This window comes from Schistocerca piceifrons, chromosome 3, assembly GCF_021461385.2.
Source record: "Schistocerca piceifrons isolate TAMUIC-IGC-003096 chromosome 3, iqSchPice1.1, whole genome shotgun sequence".
Taxonomy (NCBI): Eukaryota; Metazoa; Arthropoda; class Insecta; order Orthoptera; family Acrididae; genus Schistocerca; species Schistocerca piceifrons.
The window spans coordinates 175,620,614-175,641,940 of record NC_060140.1 but is presented as its reverse complement, the minus strand read 5'-3'; the positions used below and the strand labels follow the sequence as shown (position 1 = coordinate 175,641,940).

General features: G+C 41.6%; 1 protein-coding gene across 1 annotated transcript in view; it reads left to right on the top strand.

Moving 5' to 3' along the window:
- Positions 1–21,327, top strand: part of LOC124788183 (glutamate-rich WD repeat-containing protein 1) — a 61,429-nt gene that overhangs the window by 33,507 nt on the left and 6,595 nt on the right. The window contains exon 7 of the mRNA XM_047255343.1: positions 10,756–10,923. Within this exon, the coding sequence (XP_047111299.1) occupies positions 10,756–10,923 (168 nt within the window). The remainder of the gene's footprint in view (positions 1–10,755; positions 10,924–21,327) is intronic.

Sequence of the window (21,327 nt, the reverse complement as noted above, 5' to 3'; positions counted from 1 at the left end):
TGGATTTAAGTCATGTACCTTTTCTTGTGAGAGAGAGTCAGGAAGTTGCTATGCGCAGGGGTTTAAGTGTGCTGAAATATGAATTTCCCACTAGTATCACTATTACTATCATGTCAGAAATCATGACATAGAGAGTCATGATGTACTTTTAAAAAGATTGTAACATGCACATATAATTGTTTCCATGGAGAGCTGCTCTGCAAAGAGCTGAGTATGTCCTTACACAATTTTACTCAACAAATGTACCTCTCATATAATGTAATGCTATCTGAATGATGTGTAGACCAAATGCAATTAAAAAAAGAAAGAAAAACAAGAACACTTGTTCAACTGGTGTGCACAGGTGTATCTCCTCAAACAATTCAGTGAATGTGGCATAGTATGCATTCTTGTGACTGTTCTTAAGGAACGTTTAATAGGCAAGTACATTATTCTGGGGACTAAGCCCAGATGGTTTCTTTTGCTTTTGGGAAGATCAAGAAATCAGGTCAGATCAGCTCTGGTCTTTTAGTATATGCTGGAGAAGAGATGTGTTATGTTAGAACAAAAATGCAACAAATGTCTGCCTCAGTTGCTCCTCCTGCATAATTTTTATATTTTTTTAAAATAAATCCTATTGCAATGAAATATGTACGCACTACTCTTTTGCCAGTCTTCAATCCTTATCTTACAAGAGTGTTTCGTTCTCCGGGTCTGATTGGTACACCCATATTTTGTGATCAATTAACATGTTGAATATAACTTTTTCTATGTATTATAATTGGAACTATCTAGTATCTGTTGACAAAACTCTAAATTTATAAAAGGTTTTTCACCCTATTTATCACAGAGGTTGTGATCCAGGCAGAAGAAATTGTTATAAATATCACAGATAGCAAGATGATATCTCACAGCTTAAAATGACCTTTGTCATCTAAGCACTAAACAAAACCTCAAAATTATATGGATTACAGATCCCAGGATACCGTGTCGTAGCTTAAAGAACAATTGCTAAGATTTCTGTTAATTCGTTAGTCAATGTGATATCCACCAACTGCAGCTCATCTTCCCATCAAGACTACCACATGTATCTCAAAAATGGCATTTGATCTGGTCTCAGGAGTAAAAAAATATGCTTCTTAGTGCAGCCAATATTTCCTGCAATTACAAATTAATTTACTTAAGACGGGGTATTTTATGAGTGCCCCATACCATGTTTTATCTTTCACAGAATGTATTTGTTTGCCTTACAACTGGCAGATTGTGGCTACAGGAGCAGAAGTGGACTCCTGACATGCATTTGCGAAAAGCATATATTCAGAGCTGGCCGGTGTGGCCCAGAGGTTCTAGGCGCTTCGGTTTGGAACCGCGCGACTGCTACGGTTGCAGGTTCGAATCCTGCCTCGGGCATTGATGTGTGTGATGTCGTTAGGTTAGTTAGGTTTAAGTAGTTCTAAGTTCTAGGGGACTGATGACCTCAGATGTTAAGTCCCAAAGTGCTCAGAGCCATTTGAACCATATATTCAGACTCCACCGCTGTAAATCTTGCACATTGTTAAAATTGGAAAAATAAGTAAAAAAAAAAAAATATGGATGCTGTTATAATTTTCTGCTACTCTAAGTGCAGCTAAAGAACAGAAAGTAGTGGTTCTCAGATCTTTCTGTATGTGCTTGTTATGATAGAATAACACTTAAATTGTTTGCATTGGTATCAATTACATACCATAAATTTCATCTTTTTCACTGTTTTCTTGGAGTGATGGACTTGTTTATTAGTCTATGTGCTTGGTCTTACTTTTTTTTTTTCTTTGAGCTGAGTAGTCTGATCTGAATATGTATTTGCCACTTTTTTGCGTAATGTTAGTTGCAAGTGATACTATTTTTTTTGTGTACTCTGGCTTACCTTTAAAATGAATTATTTCATTAATGATGTTGAGAATAAGTGATGGGGAAACTGTGATCAGCTGAAGGCCATGAGAAATGGGGAAAAACATTTGTAATTCTTTTTGAAAATGCAAGGAATTTTGAAAGAAGACTTTACATAACAAAGAACACAAAGGGAAGCAAACAGAACAGATATGTTAGTCAGAAACCATGATGCTTCTAAAAATATTACTCTTATTCCCATGTGCCAGATTATTAGTTTATTTGTACTTGAATATAGTTTTATTTCTTCTATTACTGGTAATATTAATTTCCTTTCATTTACCTTTCTATTTACCAATTCTTTTTCGCTGTTGTGTCTTTGTTGTCCCTATTCCCAGATTTTTATTTTTGTCTCGTGTTTGATTTAGCTGACTATGCTGCATGTTTCTTGATGGTCCGTCTACCTCATTTTTCATGCCTTTTCCCATATATTTTCCATGACACTTATTGCTTTTTAATCATGTGTAACATTTATTTGTTATTGCATTCTTAATTTGTTGGAAATCTGTCTTTCACTTTAACTCATCAATTTGGTGTGAAACAAAATTCACCATCAGTTATTAATCATATGTTTTTCCCTCAACATTTGTTTGGTACTGAAAGTCAGTTCAGTTTGTAACTGAGAGTAGGTTCATATTTGATGCATTTTTATGTATTGTGCAAAATTTCAAGTCAGTCGATAAATTCATCCTTCATAAATACTGTCTTCAATTTTCTTATTCCAGTTTACAAAGCCTCAGCTACAAATTTTCATCCCCTGTTTCAAGGGTTACCTCCACACCCTTCATCACTCTGACCTACTACTACTGTAAAACACACCTTTGCTTCAGTCACGCATACCAGCTGAAATATACCTTACCTGGCTTGCAGCATAAACGTGTTGTCATGGGGAGAGCATGATTGTTACACATACAATATGGCATTGATCCTGGCCTGGAGGGAGGAAACTTCATTGCTGCATTCTGAGCGTGATAGTCCTGGACTTCCAAAGACAGAATTTTGCGGAAGAGAATATTGTAGACGGGTCTATGACACTAGCTACTGTGTGTGATGGTGGGATGAGAAGGCCGATAAAAAACAAAATCATGTTTGTATATAACAAACAGTTATTCCTCAACATAAACTCCACACAGCTCAGTGTGTATATTACAATAATATTCCAATATTTTTGTCCCCCACCCCTCCCAAAAATAATTTATTTTTGACTCTACATAACACATGTTTGCCATATAAGTAATCTCCTTACTTGATGACAGTTTCTCCCATCCACTCAATCTCTCTCCAAGCCATTTTTTTTGGAATTATGTGAAAATACACCAGCCAAATTTTAGGAATAGTGTGTTTGGGGAACTATTTTGACGGTCAATTCATATGCTTTTGCTATCACAATAGTTGCTATGTGAGCAAATGCTAGTGTGGGATGTAAGAAGTCCCAAATACTAGCTTGTAATCCGTGGCAGTTTCTCTTTTGAGTCAACAAACGGGACACCCATCTCGTACTCGGTTTCTTCACATACCAAATTCAGTCTGAGCACCATGTACCCAATCATTTGAGGCACTTACTATCTCTGCATGAATCTTAATGTAACAGGCTTCTATCAGGAAAATATGAATTTTATTGACCATCTGTACAGAGAAATCACAATCATCCAGATTTCACCAGATGTGTAGCACATGTATAACCACATTTAAATTAATTTCTCCAATAATAAGCTCTCTTTAGATATTTCTGAAGAGTTTCTGAGTGATATGTTTTATGTGTAGCCATATCTATGAAACATGGGACACCATTCACCGAAGAGTGATGCATTGAACAGCTGTGCATTATGTCTGTTACGAAGTGTGAACAAAACAATTACAAAAATCGTACTTACCAGTAGTTGTGCATAAGTAAATTGTCCACTCATATAATAAAATATGACGTGCTGATCCACACTCATTCTTAAGGAGTAATTATATGAGTGACATCAGTTTTAATTTGACATTTCTGCAGCATTATTGGGAGAAGGAGATTTTGCCCAAGTTTTCTGTGGTTAAACATCACATAAGGTCAGCAGGAGTGAATAATATTTTACAGAGCACCAGCCTGGCCATTGTCAAAGAAAGGATATGACGCACAAGGTATGAACTGGATGTGAATGCACACAGGTTATATAATTGCTGTGTCTATTTATCTACAGTTCTCTCATTTCTCAACTGCAAATGCATTGATATGTTGACAGCAGATCATCAAAGAGCTCACGATAGCAATACAACAGCTAAAGAAATTTGAGCAACTTGTAACTACACAAAAATTGGTGTCATCTTGTGGAACAGCAAGCATTGTCATCAACCTGTCGGACAAGATTCTGGATGAAGGTGCCATCTCCGCCCTTAATGAAGGACTGAATTTTGCTCCTACACCACACACTGCACCTATCATGGAGTTCATTATTGGAGTGGAACAGGTAGTACAGCATCTCTCACAAGACAATGCCGACGATGTACGACTTGCCACCAGTTCCATTATAGCCTCAGCCAAGCTGCCCAAATCTGACATCAGCAGAGCAGAGCAGAGAGAGAGGGGGAGGCGGGGCTCCATGCATTGCGGAAAGATAAAGATCTTGTGGTACTTCCAGCTGACAAGGGAAATGCCATGTGTGTATGTGTTTTTTTTTCAATAGCACTGAATGTTGCAGTAAAGGAGCATCATTGTAAGAAGATGGCACATACAAATGCTTAATCTTAGAACACAAGCTCCTAGACCTCCTACGCTATATGGATTACTTGAAACCCACAAGGAAGGTCTTCCACTGAGGCCAATTGTTAGCGCTATTGGTTTTCCTACCTACAGGCTGGCCAAATTAGCCTGAAAAAAGGCCATGCTGGCCAAAAAAAATCCACAAGCTGGAAATAATTTTAATCAGAGTTAGGCATCCCAAATAAGAGTTTTATGAGTTTGCAACGGCTTCTGACTTCTGCTAAACTTTTGAGGGCTGAAAATCAATGAAAGTTTTTAGCTTTTTGGTTTCTCACCTATAACTTGAAAATGATGCATCCTACAGAACATTTTGCCAATACCAAAATGAAAGCACATAAAATTTCATGTAGAATGATCTACATACAAGTTAAAATTGGTTCAGCCGTGTAGCTGCAGTCAGTCATCAAAAATCAGAATTTTTTACCAACTTCGTGGAGATGTGAGTAATGGTCATGTTACAACACCTGTAACTGCAAAATAACTATTCCAAATGTAAAATACCATGCATCAGATTTATAAGAGCATTAAATTCTATGTAAAAAGAGCTCCAAAATTTTAAAATTTGCTCACTCCTATGCATAGGTACCAATAAAATCATGACAGTATTTGTGGCGCTAAAATATTGCTAAGACATTTTTCCGGAGCACAATTACTCTTAAACCCCAAATCTTCCACATTGTCCAAATATTTATATTTAAGGGCAATTTAGTTACATCCCTATGTACCTGGGTAGTTAACTCTATTTATGAATTTGATTATTCGGGTAGGTAATTCATAGTTTTTCATGTTAATTACTTGTGTTAGTGTTCATAGGTGTCTGCAATGGAAGCGGAAGAGACAAGAGGGTACTTGCATGTTTGTGGACTTCAGTAAGCTAAACCCAGAAACAATGATTATTTACATTTTTATAGAAAACAACTCATCACGAGTCATCAGATGATCCAGTTTCTCAGTAACAGCTTGGGGGAGGGGGAAATAAAGTATACATTGTGGCATCTCTTGCTTCATCAGCACTCTATAAACCACCCTAGTCCCACTTTAACAATAGGAACATGTTTACATCCCCTCCATACTGCCGTGCCCCTGAGGTCATGGCCAACTGGTGCCCAGTGCTCCTTTATTCAGACACTTCATCTTCCGATGTGGACCATCCAGCTCCTCTAACGTAGATTCATTTCCAAAAGTTGCTTAGGGAGGACTTTGCTTCGCTAAGTGTGCTACAAGGTAGAGCATCAAATCGTGGCATCCACCTCACCATCGTTTGAAGTAAGTGGGCTTTGTGTTGCCTGTAGCAATCACCATGATAAGGCACTCAAACTCCTGAAACAGGAGGACAATACTGATCAGGTCCACTCTGCAAGTTTCTACATGCGTCTGACATAAATGGATATTCACAGAATGTTTTTGGTAATCATACAAAAAATATCAACCAATACTTATTTATTATTCCCCCTTTGTTGCTTTCAGAAATCTCATTCTGGAGAATGGGAATCAAACAATTGGTGATCTGGCATACCCCAATTAATGAAGTTGTTGTTATTAACTTAATTGGTTTTGCCATTTGTGGGGCTCCATGACTTCTTCCCATCGTGGAAGAAGTGATGCAGGGATTCCAAGCACAGTTACAAAACTTGAAAGAAAAAAGCCCAACAATTAAATTATGGGTGCAATATTTCCATATGGTTTCAATACTTGAACAATTCATTGAAGCTGAGAGAAATGGGAATTGGGAGTTGTACCTATGAAGTGTGAAGAATGGGATACCATACTTTCACGCAAGTGGCTACTTCCACTACGCCAAAACTAGCCAAATATACTTGGAGGATATGCAGGAGCTTGATAAAAACTCACTCCTATCGAATATGAGCAATTTGTAAATGAAGGTTATTTTACCATCAGATGAACTCAAAAACACTGGTCAGTCGTATGGTCAGACATGTCCTTTGAACAAATTCTCATGAGGGCTATATTCTTCTCTGGGGGCATGTCATGAAGGCGGGAGGTCACCGATGGAACTCTGGCTAGGTGATTTGCTGGAACGCCAACAGCAGTAGATGTTACACACCAAATTGACTAATTCTGTGGTGTATCGTTTACCTCATCTGATCAGCATGTTGATACCGCAAATCTTGGATGAAAAGAGACAACACTGATGTGGATAAATTCAGTAAATAGTTTGATTCTCATGACCCATTCCTTCAAGGAATGCCCATCATGTGCATTAGTAGTGGAGTGTTGGTAGGTGATGGCATTAGCTGCCAAGAGGCTTATGGAAAGAGGGGAAAAAAGCACAGAAAATACTCAATGGGAAAACTTTTAAGGAAGTGCAGTTCCTGAGGAAGATCAGAGCAATGATCCTATGAGCTGTGAAGTGTACAGTCAAGATGAATGGCGAACCAGTCCCTCTCAGTCCTGATACAATTTTCTAAATACTTTGGGTCCCAATGCACCATAGTGTTTGATGTCTACCTTGAGGAGAAGCTGAGAAAAGCATAAAATCTGCTGAACGTGCTCAAAGAGTACACGCTATGTCATCTGCTTCTGTTTTATTTGATGAAATGACATCACCAGCTATGTCAAAAGAACAATTAAATGAACTTGAGAAGAAACATCTTATCTCAGTGCTGACAGAAGAATTATGTGGTGAAGGGTATCAGGTCAAGCAGGCCATTGAGGCTGCAGACTCCTTCATTATTGGTACAGGTATAGAAAAGTTGAGACAGGGAGGCAATGTCTTCATGGTTGAGGAAGGTACTGCTAACTGATGACATAGCTGGTAGTAGTGAGGACCTGTCACAAATATCTTTCGTATGAAACCTGGAAATGCAAGCACATCCATTAAAACCCCAAAAGTTCTAAGCTCTCTGTAGAAGTCAGGAAACGTGTTATGTCTTCATGCCTTCAGTGGCTGTGACACCGTCTCTACATTTTTTTGACATGGAAAACTAACATTTATAAGCACATTTCAAAAGAACATGAGCCTCCAACACATTGTCTCAGACTTCATGGATCCCAATGCTACTCCTGATAAGGTAGCTGAGGCAGGAGTGAAGCTCATAGTGTGTTTGTACATGGGCGAGAGCTCCACACCTTTGAGTAAAATTCATCTGCAACTGTTCCAGAGACCTATAAAAAAAATCTTCAATTTGACATGTTTGCCTCCCACTGAAGCTTCCACTCGCCAGCACTCCCTCAGGGTCTCCCTGCAGGGTCAGATCTAGAGGAAAAATCAACTGCATCCACTGAAATGGGGGTGGAAGACAACAAAAAAGTTCTGATTCCCATTGCCACCACCCAAACACCAGCACCCCAGGAACTGCTCCACACAATATCCTGCATATGCAAAAAGGTATGTCAAGCAACTTGTTCCTGCAGAAAAGTGTTCATAAAATGCTCGGCTGTATGCAGCAATTGCAAGGGGCTTTCATCCTTTAACTATCTAACAGAAGAGGACATCTTCCTTTATTCAATGCATATCAAGAATAAGATTGACACTGTCGATGAAGAATTGGTTTACATCCAATGCCAGAAGAAGACAAAGAATTGGACAATATTTCCTCTCTGGGACCATGTTCTCCGAAATGCAGAAAAACATAAAAAAGAAATAAATTGTAAGTAAATGTAAATACAGAACAATAATTCAGTAATATAAAGAATGTTTGTAAAAAAAATTATCCCTCATCAGTTTTATATTGTAATTGAAGTATGTTACCACTAATAAGACCTTTCGTTTGATATGTTTTTTTTTATTTTTAAATCCATTTATTACCATTTTGGACTGGCATGGTAATAAATTCATATTAATAAATAGAGCTAACTATCTAGGTAGGTATGTTCTTAATTAAACTGCCTTTAAATTTGAATATTTGGATGAATGTGGATGATTTAGGGTGCAAAAGTAATGGGACTTGGCAGGATTTTAACATTACAAATATTTTCATGATTTTGTTGGTATCTGTGTATAGGAGTGAGCAAATTTAAAATTTAGGAACTCTCTTTAAACATAATTTAATGTTCTACAACTCTGATGCATGGTACTTATCATTTGGAGTAGTCATTCTTGAGTTACAGGCATTGAAACATGAGCATAACTCACTTTTCCACAAAGCTGGTAAAAAATGCCAATTTTTGATGTGTGATTCTGGTTAAATGGCTGAACAGATTTTAACTTGTAAGTAGATTATTCCACGCGAAATTTTGAGTCCTTTCATTTTGATATTGGCAAAATCTTCTGTAGAATGCATTGTATTCGAGTTATAGGCGAAAAACTGAAAAAGTAAAAAAAATTCATTGTTTTTTGGCACTCTAAAGTTTAGCACAAGCCAGAAACCGATGGTAGCTTATACAACTCTTATTTGGGATGTCTAACAGTGATTAAAATTATTTTAGCTTGTGCAAATTTTTTAGTCAGCAAAAGTCTAATTTGCCTGGGCTAAATATTTAACCAAGTTGATGACTCCAATAGTTGGCAGCTGCAAACATTACATCAAAAACCCTCAGATGCTTGTTGAGAATGATTGTTGAGAAAAGTAAACAGATTAGAGTTGGCTCTAACGATGTCTCAATCAGCCTGAACATGGTCTCACTTTTTACAAAAGTGCCTGTGGAGGACGCATTGAAACGGTTGACAGAGCATTTTCCTCCAGAAAATGCTATGAAATGATGGATGAAATTTCTATGGGTTCTCCATTGTCTCTGGCAGTGGCACCTTTTTATGGAGCATTTTAAGGAATGCGCATTAAATTTGTTTCCCCTTCATCCATCTTCATTTTATCATTATGTTGACGATACATTTATGGTCTGGCCACACGGCGTAGGAACTCTTGGGCACTTCCAAGAACATGTGAATAGTATGTGCCCAAGCATTCAGTTCACTGTCAAGACAGAGTAAGAAGGAAGGATGCCATTTTTAGATGATTTTTTACAATGAAAGTCGGAGGGATGTCTCAGCCACTCAGTGTACCACAAACCAATGCACACTGATTCATATCATAGTGTTCAGAGTTTTTACCATCCAGTTCAGAAGAGAGCAGTTTTAAATACACTAATACACAGAGCAAAAGCTGTTTCTGTGGGGACCTCTTGGATTTTAAAATTAAACAGCTGAAGTACGTGTTTCAAAAGGAAATATGGAAATGTTGAACATTCACATGATGAGCCACTGATTACATTTCTTCATTTCTGCAATTCTACATCCATCAGAATAGGCAGAGTCCTGGGAAGTGGGAAGATGAGTTATAAGATCTATTTTCTGACCTCCTAAGAAGATAAAGGAGATGCTACACCCTGTTAAGCACCATCTCAGCCTCAGGCTCCCTGGGATTTATAACATCCCTTGTGAATCCCAGTTATGTTGCTCAGTCCATCCATACCATTCTGACCACTGTGCAGGACATAAACAGCATATTAAAAATTGGGAACTGGAGAAATAGGCAGTTGCTGAGCGCGGCCTTACAAACACACACAAAATATTGTGTGATGAAACAGAAGTTTTGTCCCAGGCTCCTGCATACTGGAATTCTGTAATTAAAGAGGCTGTAGAAATTAGAATGTATGAGAAGAACTTCAGCTGTGACTGTGATTATAATCTTAGTGGTGAATGTAAGCATACTCTTGATGCAGAATGTAAGCATGCTCTTGATGCAGAGAAGAGGCAAAGATATGTATCACAATGTTTATACTGTGACGGGGATGGTGGTGCCTCCAGTACAGATGTTGACACCATCTACGACAGAACTGCGTAAGTACTGACCAATCAGAAGCCATCTTTGGGCTATATGTGGCCATCACAACAGCAATTTTGACAGTCAGTCACTCCTGATAAAGCCAATGGACATAATCATCGAAAGCTCAATGCTGTACCTTGAATTGATGCGGCAAGAAGTCTGACAATGTTTTATACTGCATACTTTATTCCTTCGAAAAAATATGTAGTTCTAGTAACAATAAGTTAAAATTTGCATTAACCATAACTAGCTGACCATCTTTTGTACATTGTTTTCCTTTGGCAGTGAATTTTCTCTGGTGTTTAAAAGAATAAATAGCCAGGTATAAGAGAGTGAATATAATTATCAAATTGATGTTCTGTCTTCCTATCAAATATTTTTCAGGAGGGGTCAGCTTTGGCTACCTTCAAGCATCACACAGAGCCTGTAACTACAGTTGAATGGAATCCTGTGGATTCAACAGTTTTTGCATCTGGTGGTGCTGATAATCAAATAGCCCTTTGGGATTTAGCTCTGGAAAGAGATGACACTGCAGAGGAGGAAGATCTGAAGGTAATGTTTTTTTTCTATGTATAATCTTCATTAAATATCACATTGCTAAATATATGCAAGTACTATAGTCCAAAACAATAGAAAAAATGCTTCAAACTACAGTTCTGATGTACTACTTTTATTGTTAGCACAGACTTGATTGCTAGTGAAGGGTCTTATTGTTAGCCAATAAACAGATTATAATAATACTTAGAAAGTTTTTTTGTGCAAACACACACTTTTTTTTTTAACTGAACAATGCCTATTGACATTAAAAACTAAAAGCAGGGCACATTAGAACATCAGCGGTGTTTCTTGCAGTAGTCTAGTGGAAGTTGTTTATGAGATGTTGTATTTTGGAAAGTTTTAACATTTGTTTGTACCATTCAGCTTGCGTAGTTGGTAGGTACGATGTTGTTATGCTTGCTTACAGTGTGCCTGTGTTTTTTATGAATGCATTGAAACTTGTTACTCAGTTAGTGTGTGACAGTCCAAGCAGTAGGTTGTGAGTGGATGATGGGACTTACCAGTGCAGAAAAAGCCAACATGTTTTTGGTGTATGGAGAGTGTAAGAGAAATGCAGTGTGTTCTTGTACAGTGTATGTGGCTAGATATCCCAATAGATATCAACCATCTTGGCAGTTACTTATCAATCTTTTCAACCAGTTAGGTGAAAGTTGTAATGGAACACCTAGACAATGTAACAGAAGGAAACAAGTGACAAGAGGGGGAAATTAACGTTATTGTTGCTATTGCAGTTGATCAGCATGTTAGCTCTGCTACAATCACCTGAGGAAGTAGCATGACTCAGACACATTCTGAATTGACATAGGTTTCACCCCTATCACATCTCTCTCCATGGAAACAATTATGAGAATTGTGTTAACTTCTGTACATGGGCATTAAGACAGGATACTCCAGATGTATCATGTATCTTGTTTAGTAATCAAGCCTTGCTTACCAATCATCGCCAGGTAATCCTCTGAAACATACACTATTGGTCTGTTGACAATTTCCCTTGGCCTTGTCGGGTGGAACATCAGCATCAGTGGAGTGTAAAGATGTAGTGTGAGATAGTGAAACATCAGCTCATAGACCTGTTTTTGTAGACGGAAACTGAATGTGTGCAATTTTCGCCACTTCCTAGCAGACCATCTTTCACAGATGCTAGAAGAGAATAGGAGGACTACCATCATGCTAGCTGTCCAACTCATAGTGCACAAAGTCCGACAGAATGTCTTCGTGAATTGTTTCAAAATCATTGGATTGGATGCAGAGGACCTGTACCTTGTCCACCTCATTCCTTGGATTTGATGCCTGTAGACTTTTTTCTGTGGCAAAAACTGAAAGATGCTGTCCACAACAACATACCAACTACACCTGATGATATGCAATGACGCATTACTGCATCCTACTCTGACATCTCCACTAAAATACTAGCACATGTGCAGTGGTTGTTCCATACCAGACAGGAAGTGAGTATTGCCACTGCAGGTGGTCATTTTGAACACAACCTGTGATGGTCAGTTGTTTTGTTACTGGTCAGAATCCACATAGCTACTGTGTGCACTTGGTTTATTCTTTAGTGTGTGCTACCACAGATACTGTTCAAGTGTCAGTGTGGGAACTTTTCAAAATACAATATCTCATAAACAACTCACACTAGAATCCTTCAGCAAACACCACTGACATTGTAAGGTACCCTACTTATAGTTTGTTAATGGCAATAGGCAGAGTTCCATTTAAAAAGTGCATGTTTGTACAAAAAATAAATTTTCTAAGTATTATTACACTCTGACTAATGATACAAGCCCCTGACTATCAATCCATTCTGTGAAAAATGTACATCAATAGAACTTCCCATTTCCGCAATATTTGCAGTGTGTCATAGATAATTCACCCTGTATGTTATGATGTAGTGATTCTCTTGGTGACTCAACCACAGAGCCATTGTTCAAGACTTTCCATTCTTTGTGTATAAAAATGTTCAGTTACAAAAATAATTATAGATCTAATTTACATCATTACAATACTTTTTGTTTAAAGGTATTGTAGGCAGGTATTTGACATGGATTATAATCAGCAACAAGTTTTGCTGCTTTCTTTATATTTGTTTGTAAGATTCAATTACTTTGGGCTAAAAACTTCATATGAACATACAGCTTCAGACGACTGTCTGTGTCAGCACTTTTCCATGAGTTATTAATCTTGCATCAGGCTGAAAATTTAATTTTGTTTAAAAGTTTTTCACTTCTTCACACAGTACTGAAACAGTTCTTAGTGTTAAGTTTAAGCCTTTATGTAGTGTGCCACACCATTTTGTGGAATTTGACTTATTTATTTTTACATTATGAGTGGTCAATTGTTACTTAATCTAGATTTGGCTCTTATATACCACTGCCAAAAACATAACCACTGAATGGCAACCAGTGAGTTAAATTAGAAAATTCTCTTCTGGTCACTTTCTGTGACATGATTCCAGTATACTATTTTGATTCAATACCTTGTTTATTTCTCATCTTCTTTCATTTTTTCCCATTCTTGTGTAATAGTAGAATTTCATTTATAAGTCTGTTTTGCATAAATGCCCATTTGGAAATGTAATTTTATTATTTGAGCATATATTATTTCATGTTACCATAGATTTCAGAATAAAATTCGATTGCAACTTCTCCTGATGTTAAAAGTACTGCTGGTAACTCTGATTGTAATAGGAAAATATATGTTTATTTATCTGTATTCATCCAACGATCATTTCACATCATGCATAACATGCTTGAAGAGGGTAGTACTGGTGGCCTGTGGGATAGGACAGGCGTTTGCCCATGTCCTAAGTTAAGGACCATCCTGGCATTTGCCATAGGGACCCAGGAAAACCATGGAAAACTCAGATCAGGACGGCAGGACAGAGCAGCTCCATCTTCTCGAATACGAGATCAGCGTCTTAACAGCTTGACTGCCTCATTTGGTAATTCTCTGTTATATAATGTACCTTCACTGATGACTTCTGGACTGGCAAGATGTTGTATGACCCTTGCCTCAGTTCCAGACTCTACACTTAACTGTCCACCTGAAAACCTGAGCCAGTGGATGCTATTGTCGTGCATTATACATCTTGACAGATGACTCTTGTGAAAACAGTAAACCGTAAGCATGTCCCCCCTGCGGGTCCGGGGGTTAGAATAGGCCCGAGGTATTCCTGCGTGTCGTAAGAGGCGACTAAAAGGAGTCCATCCCCCTCAAGGGGGTAGTTAGCGCCTGCGTCCGGAGACGGACGGTTCCACGACCTATATTTGTGGTCTTTTTGGTTTTTCACTTCTCGTTTCTTCCTTCCTTTGGTTGGTTCCTTTCTTTGTTCTTCTCCATCTCACTGTCTTCCTTACTCTTTCCCTTGCCTTCTTCTCCTTGCCTTCTTCTCCTTGCCTTCTTCTCCTTGCCTTCTTCTCCTTGCCTTCTTCTCCTTGCCTTCTCTGGTCTCCGCCTCGGCGTTTGAGACAGTCTGTCCTCTCTCTTCTTTTTCCTCTTCTTCCTTCCTTCCTGTGCGAGCCTGAAGGCCGACACACGCGTTCGCATGCGTAGCCGGTGACAGGGTAACGCGTAATTCCCCGCCCTGGGTAGACAAGTAAGGCACGCACGTACCCCCTGGTAAAGGCCAGGCCCAGGGAGGGGTGATTGCCTGAGCTGATACCTTCTGATCATGCCGATTGGTCCCTCTGCCTGTTTCTCGGGAGGTGTGACCTGAGGTGTAAACATTCACCTAAGGCGGGAGTGCCCTCTGAGAGGGTCCCCATAAGGAAGGAGCGCGCCATCGGAGACGCTGGCAATCATGGGGGATTCCTCCACAATGGATTTTTCTTCTTCTTCTCTCTTGACTTCTGCCCACAAACGGAAACTTGACCAGCCACCAGTGACAAAAGTACTACCGCCTGCCCCACAGTTCCTCGTCGTTTCTCGATCTGAGGACGGAAAGGATTTTTCCTCTGTCAACCCTTTCGTTATCCAGAAGGGTGTAGATGCCATAGCCGGTACTGTTAAGTCTTGTACCAGGTTGCGTAATGGTACCTTGTTACTAGAAACTGAGAGTGCCTTTCAGGCACAGAAACTGCTTCGAGCCACACTCCTGTACACGTTCCCTGTCCGGGTGGAGGCTCACCGAACTTTGAATTCGTCTCGTGGTGTGGTCTATACTAGATCTTTCGACGGTTTGACTGATGAGAAGATTCAGTCTTTCCTCGCTGAGCAGGGTGTGACAGCTGTCCATAGGGTCATGAAAAAGGTCAACAATGACCTTGTACTGACCCGGACACTTTTCTTGACCTTTGATAGTGTTCAGCTGCCATCGTGCATCAAAGCGGGCTACGAGATTATTTCTGTTCGCCCCTATGTCCCGACACCTACGCGCTGCTACCAGTGTCAGCCTTTTAATCACACTCGCCAGTCTTGTTCCAAAGCGGCTAAATGTGTCACTTGTGGCAGGGATGCCCATGAGGGTGACTGTCCACCTCCGTCTCCTCGTTGTGTGAACTGTCAGGGTGACCATGAAGCGTCCTCCTGCGACTGTCCCATCTATAAGGAAGAACGCTGTATCCAAGAAATTCGGGTCAAAGAGAAAGTGTCCACCTCGGCTGCTCGCAAGCTATTTGCTAGTAGGAAGCCCACGCTGCTCCCAGCGGGGAAATACAGTATTGTCCTCGCCTCTCCTCGGACTACCAGGGAGGTAGCAACCCAGACATGCGATCTGACCTTCAGCACCACGGTCGTCCGTTCGGCCAGTGCTAAGATCGCGTGGTCGACATCTCCTCTTCCTCCCATCACCCCACAGACACAAGCCCCTTCATCAGCTTCTGCTAAGACGAAGACCCAGAAGTCAGATGCACGGGCCTTCAAGAAGGAACCATCCCGTGCAGACTTCCTACGTACCTCGACCTCCCAGCCATCGACCAGTACTTCCACCAAACGACCTTCCAAGAAGGCTCATAGGAAGCACAGTTCTCCTTCTCCGCCACGGCACATTTCTTCTCCTGCACCACCCAGCGGTTGCCGCCCCAGGCCATCATCCATTTCGCCTGGCCGCACCGCTGGTAGCCGAACATCTGGCCGTTCACCGGCAGAGGAAGCTCCCCCTCCCGGCCATCTTACCAAGATGGCCGATGAACCTATAGAACAAATGGACGATGACTGTCCGCCTACTAATAGCGGCGGCAGTGCTCGCTCGAAGCCAGGCCCTCAGCGGCCTTCGAGGTGACCCCTTCTTTCATCTTCCTTTTCTTCTTTTGATGGCACTTATTCACTGGAATATTCGCAGCATTCGCTCCAACCGAGAGGACTTGAAGTTGCTGCTCCGCTTGCACCGTCCGCTCGTCGTAGCCCTCCAGGAAACGAAGCTACACCCATGCGATCAAATTGCCTTGGCACACTACACCTCTGTGTGTTTTGACCTACCCCCTGTGGTAGGTATTCCGGCTCATGGAGGGGTTATGTTGCTGGTCCGGGATGATATTTACTACGATCCCATCACATTGCACAGCGGCCTGCAGGCAGTTGCCATCCGAATTACTCTCCCCACTTTTACATTTTCCGTTTGTAACGTTTACACTCCATCGTCGTCTGCCATTACCAGGGCAGACATGATGCAAATTATTGCTCAGCTACCTGCACCATTTTTGTTAACTGGAGACTTCAATGCCCACCTTCCCCTTTGGGGCTCTCCAGCATCCTGCCCGAGGGGCTCTATGTTAGCAGACCTTTTCAACCAGCTCAATCTTGTCTGCCTCAATACTGGCGCCCCTACTTTTCTTTCGGACACATCTCACACCTATTCCCATTTAGACCTCTCTATATGTACTACCCAACTTGCACGCCGGTTTGAGTGGTATGCACTTTCTGATACATATTCGAGCGACCACTTCCCGTGTGTTATCCATCTCCTGCAGCATACCCTCTCTCCGTGCTCATCTAGTTGGAACATCTCCAAAGCAGACTGGGGGCTCTTCTCTTCCAGGGCGACCTTTCAGGATCAAACCTTCACAAGCTGCGATCGTCAGATCGCACACCTCACGGAAGTCATTCTCACTGCTGCTGAATATTCCATCCGTCACCCTACTTCTTCTCCACGTCACTTACCGGTCCCCTGGTGGACCGCAGCATGTAGAGACGCTTTACGTGCTCGTCGACGTGCTTTACGCACCTTTAAACGCCACCCTACAGTGGCGAATTGTATCAATTATAAACTATTACGTGCACAGTGTCGTCGTATTGTTAAAGAAAGCAAGAAAGCCAGTTGGGCTGCTTTCACAAGTACCTTGAACAATTTTACTCCTTCTTCTGTTGTCTGGGGTAGCCTGCACGAGCTATCTGGCACTAAGGTCCACTCACCAGTTTCTGGCTTGACGGTCGCGAATGACGTCCTTGTCGCCCCTGAGGATGTCTCCAATGCCTTCGGCCGCTTTTTCGCAGAGGTTTCGAGCTCCACTCATTACCACCCTGCCTTCCTCCCCCGAAAAAAGGCAGAGGAGGCTAGGCCACCTAACTTCCGCTCCTCGAATCGTGAAAGTTATAATGCCCCATTCACCATGCGGGAACTCGAAAACGAGCTTGCCCGGTCACGGTCCTCCGCTCCAGGGCCTGATTCTATTCATATTCAGATGCTGAAGAACCTTTCTCCTGCGGGTAAAGGTTTCCTTCTTCGTACTTACAATCGCATCTGGATTGAGGGACATGTTCCCACATGCTGGCACGAGTCTATTGTTGTCCCGATTCCTAAGCCGGGGAAGGACAAGCACTTGCCTTCCAGTTATCAAGCCATCTCGCTTACCATCTGTGTCTGTAAGGTGATGGAGCGAATGGTTAACTCTCGTTTGGTTTGGCTGCTCGAGTCTCGACGCCTACTTACCAATGTACAATGTGGATTTCGTAGGCTCCGCTCTACTGTTGACCATCTGGTTACCTTGTCAACCTTCATTATGAATAACTTCTTGCGGAAGCGCCCAACCGCGGCTGTGTTCTTTGATTTGGAGAAGGCTTACGACACCTGTTGGAGGGCGGGCATTCTCCGCACCATGCATACATGGGGCCTTCGCGGTCGCCTCCCTCTTTTTATTCGTTCCTTTTTAATGGATCGACAGTTCAGGGTACGTGTGGGTTCTGTCCTGTCAGACACCTTTCGCTAGGTGAATGGGGTGCCACAGGTCTCAGTTTTGAGCGTCGCTCTCTTCGCCATAGCGATCAATCCAATAATGGATTGCCTCCCAGCTGATGTATCAGGCTCCCTTTTCGTGGACGATTTTACCATCTATTGCAGCGCGCAGTGTACATGTTTCCTGGAGCGCTGTCTTCAGCGTTCTCTTGACCGTCTTTACTCCTGGAGTGTCGCCAATGGCTTCCGTTTTTCTGCCGAGAAGACGGTCTGTATTAACTTCTGGCACTACAAAGAGTTTCTCCCACCGTCCTTACGACTTGGTCCTGTTGCTCTCCCATTCGTGGAGACAACAAAATTTTTAGGTCTTACATTTGACAGGAAACTTAGCTGGTCTCCACATGTGTCATATTTGGCTGCCCGTTGTACCCGTTCTCTAAATGTCCTCCGTGTTCTCAGTGGTATGTCGTGGGGAGCGGATCGAACCGTCCTACTTCGCCTATATCGGTCAATCGTCCGCTCCAAGCTGGATTATGGGAGCTTCGTATACTCCTCTGCACGGCCATCCATCTTACCCCGCCTCAACTCCATACAACATCAGGGTTTACGTCTTGCGATCGGAGCGTTTTATACTAGTCCCGTCGAGAGTCTTCATGCTGAAGGTGGTGAATTGCCACTCACCTACCGGCGCGATATACTGCTTTGTCGGTATGCCTGTCGGCTACTGTCAATGCCCGACCACCCGTCTTATCGTTCCTTTTTTGACGACTCTCTTGACCGTCAGTACGGGTTGTATGTCTCTGCCCTGCTACCCCCTGGAGTTCGCTTTCGTCGCCTCCTTCAACACCTTAATTTTTCACTCCCTGCAACCTTTCGAGTGGGCGAGAGCCACATGCCACCTTGGCTCCAGGCTCAGGTTTGCGTTCACCTTGACCTCAGCTCGCTCCCAAAGGAGGTTACCCCCGGTTCGGTCTACCACTCCCGTTTTGTCAAACTTCGTTCGAAGTTAATTAATATGACCTTCATTTATACAGATGGCTCTAAGACCAATGACGGGGTCGGGTGTTCTTTTATTGTCGGGGCACAAAGTTTCAAATACCGGCTCCATGGCCATTGTTCGGTCTTCACAGCTGAGCTCTTTGCCCTCTACCAGGCTGTTCTTTACATCTGCCGCCACCGACATTCTGCTTATGTCATCTGCTCCGATTCCCTGAGCGCCATCCAGAGCCTCAGTGATCCGTATCCGGTTCACCCTTTCGTGCACCGGATCCAACGCTCTCTTCAGCAGCTGGTGGACGACGGTTCTCCGGTTAGCTTTATGTGGGTTCCTGGCCATGTCGGTATCCCTGGGAACGAAGCTGCAGATGCCACGGCCAAGGCTGCAGTCCTCTAGCCTTGGACAGCTTCTTGTTGTGTCCCTTCATCAGATTGTAGCAGGGTCATTTGTAGGCGCATTTTATCGCTGTGGCATGCCGATTGGGCTGCACTTATGGACAACAAGCTTCGGGCCTTGAAACCTCTTCCCGCGGCTCGGACGTCCTCCTCCCGCCCTTCTCGGCGGGAGGAGGTCGTTTTGGCCCGGTTACGAATTGGACACTGCTGGTTCAGCCATCGCCATCTGCTGACGGCTGCGCCGGCGCCGTTCTGCCCATGTGGGCAGTTGCTGACGATCCGCCACATTTTAACGTCCTGTCCGGATTTTAACACACTGCGTCTTGATCTTGGCCTGCCATGTACTCTAGATGCCATTTTAGCGGATAACCCACGAGCAGCTGCTCGCGTTCTTCGTTTTATCAACTTGACAAACCTCTCTAAGGACATTTGATTATGCTGTTTTTTTAATCCTCTGCCTGTCAGTCTGTCTTTTATCGTGTTTTTCTTTTAGTTGCTGTTTTAACCTTGTGCCTCGCGGTGCATTCCTAACGTAGTCTGGGCGCTAATGACCATTGAAGTTGTGCGCCCTAAAACCACAAAAAAAAAAAAAAGAAAGTAAGCATGTCCTGAAATGTGACAACATACTGTAGTTATACCCTGTCATTACTATCCACTTCTCTGAGTCCTCTAAGTAATCTTTAGTTGTGTAATGTGCATTACTTGTGAAGAAAATTTTAACTGAATTTTTACACAAATTTGTTTTAGTAGTATTTTTCACTTCCTTTCACAAAGTGTTATACAATTTTACCCCAATATAAAATACCTTTTTGAGTTTTTTGTTTGTTTTCTCTGAGTAAATATAACTCAAAACTAGCCCTTCTTCCATGATCAGGAATCTAACTATTGGTACAGTATTTGTAACATTTTCCCTGATATGCACCACAGAGTTTTTTATGTACTTTCTTGCTGCAGTAAAGATGCCTAATTTTTTAAATAGCTCTTTACAGTGAGCATGACTACTACTTCCAGTTCTTATGGCACTTTTCTGCTGTTTAAAAACTGTGTTCATGTTTTGGCCTTTTATCCCCAGAAAAGAATCCCTTATCTAAGAATTGAGTGTATGTAAGCATTCTGTGTCACCACAAGACATTGGCTGTTACAAACTGATGCAACACCCTAGCAGCAGAGCATGCTGACAACATTGTTTTTGACAGTATCTTTGTATGTTCACTCAATGTTAGCTAAAAATTAATGGTCATTCTTAAAAGCTTTGTTTCCTACACAATCTATAGACTTTCCATCTATGCTTAAAGTGACAGAGTTGCTTCCTCACTTTACCCTGAAATGCTCACAGTTCATTTTCTTTATGTTCATTTATTACAAACTGCCCAACTGTAAACATTCTTGAGGCTCTTATTTGCGTTTTAATAATAGGAGTTTTGATGTTTTATCAACTTTGCCTGATAGTCATTGATAAATATTAAGAACGGAACTGGACTCAATACACTACCCTGAAGAGCACCAATGTTATTGTACTTCTTCCACTCCTGAATCCGAACAGTGCTTCTTCAAAGAGGCTGTATTTACTCATATAACTTATCATTCACTCTTTCGTGACTGCTTCAGATATTTTCAAGAATGAAGACAGCATTGAAACTGGCCTGTAGTTTTTCATTGCTTTCTGCATTACTTTTCTATAGCAAGAGCACCACTTGGACATGCTTTGTGTATTGTGGGAAAACACATGAACTAAAAGATTCATTTATTATGCTTGTTAATGGGGTCTGTATGCTGTCTATGCACACCTTCAGAACAGAGACAGAAACTCTATCTGTGCCTACTATTACTACTACTACTTCTACTACGTGATAGGCCCAGTGGACCGCATGCATCTACAAGTTTCCTCCTCCACTATA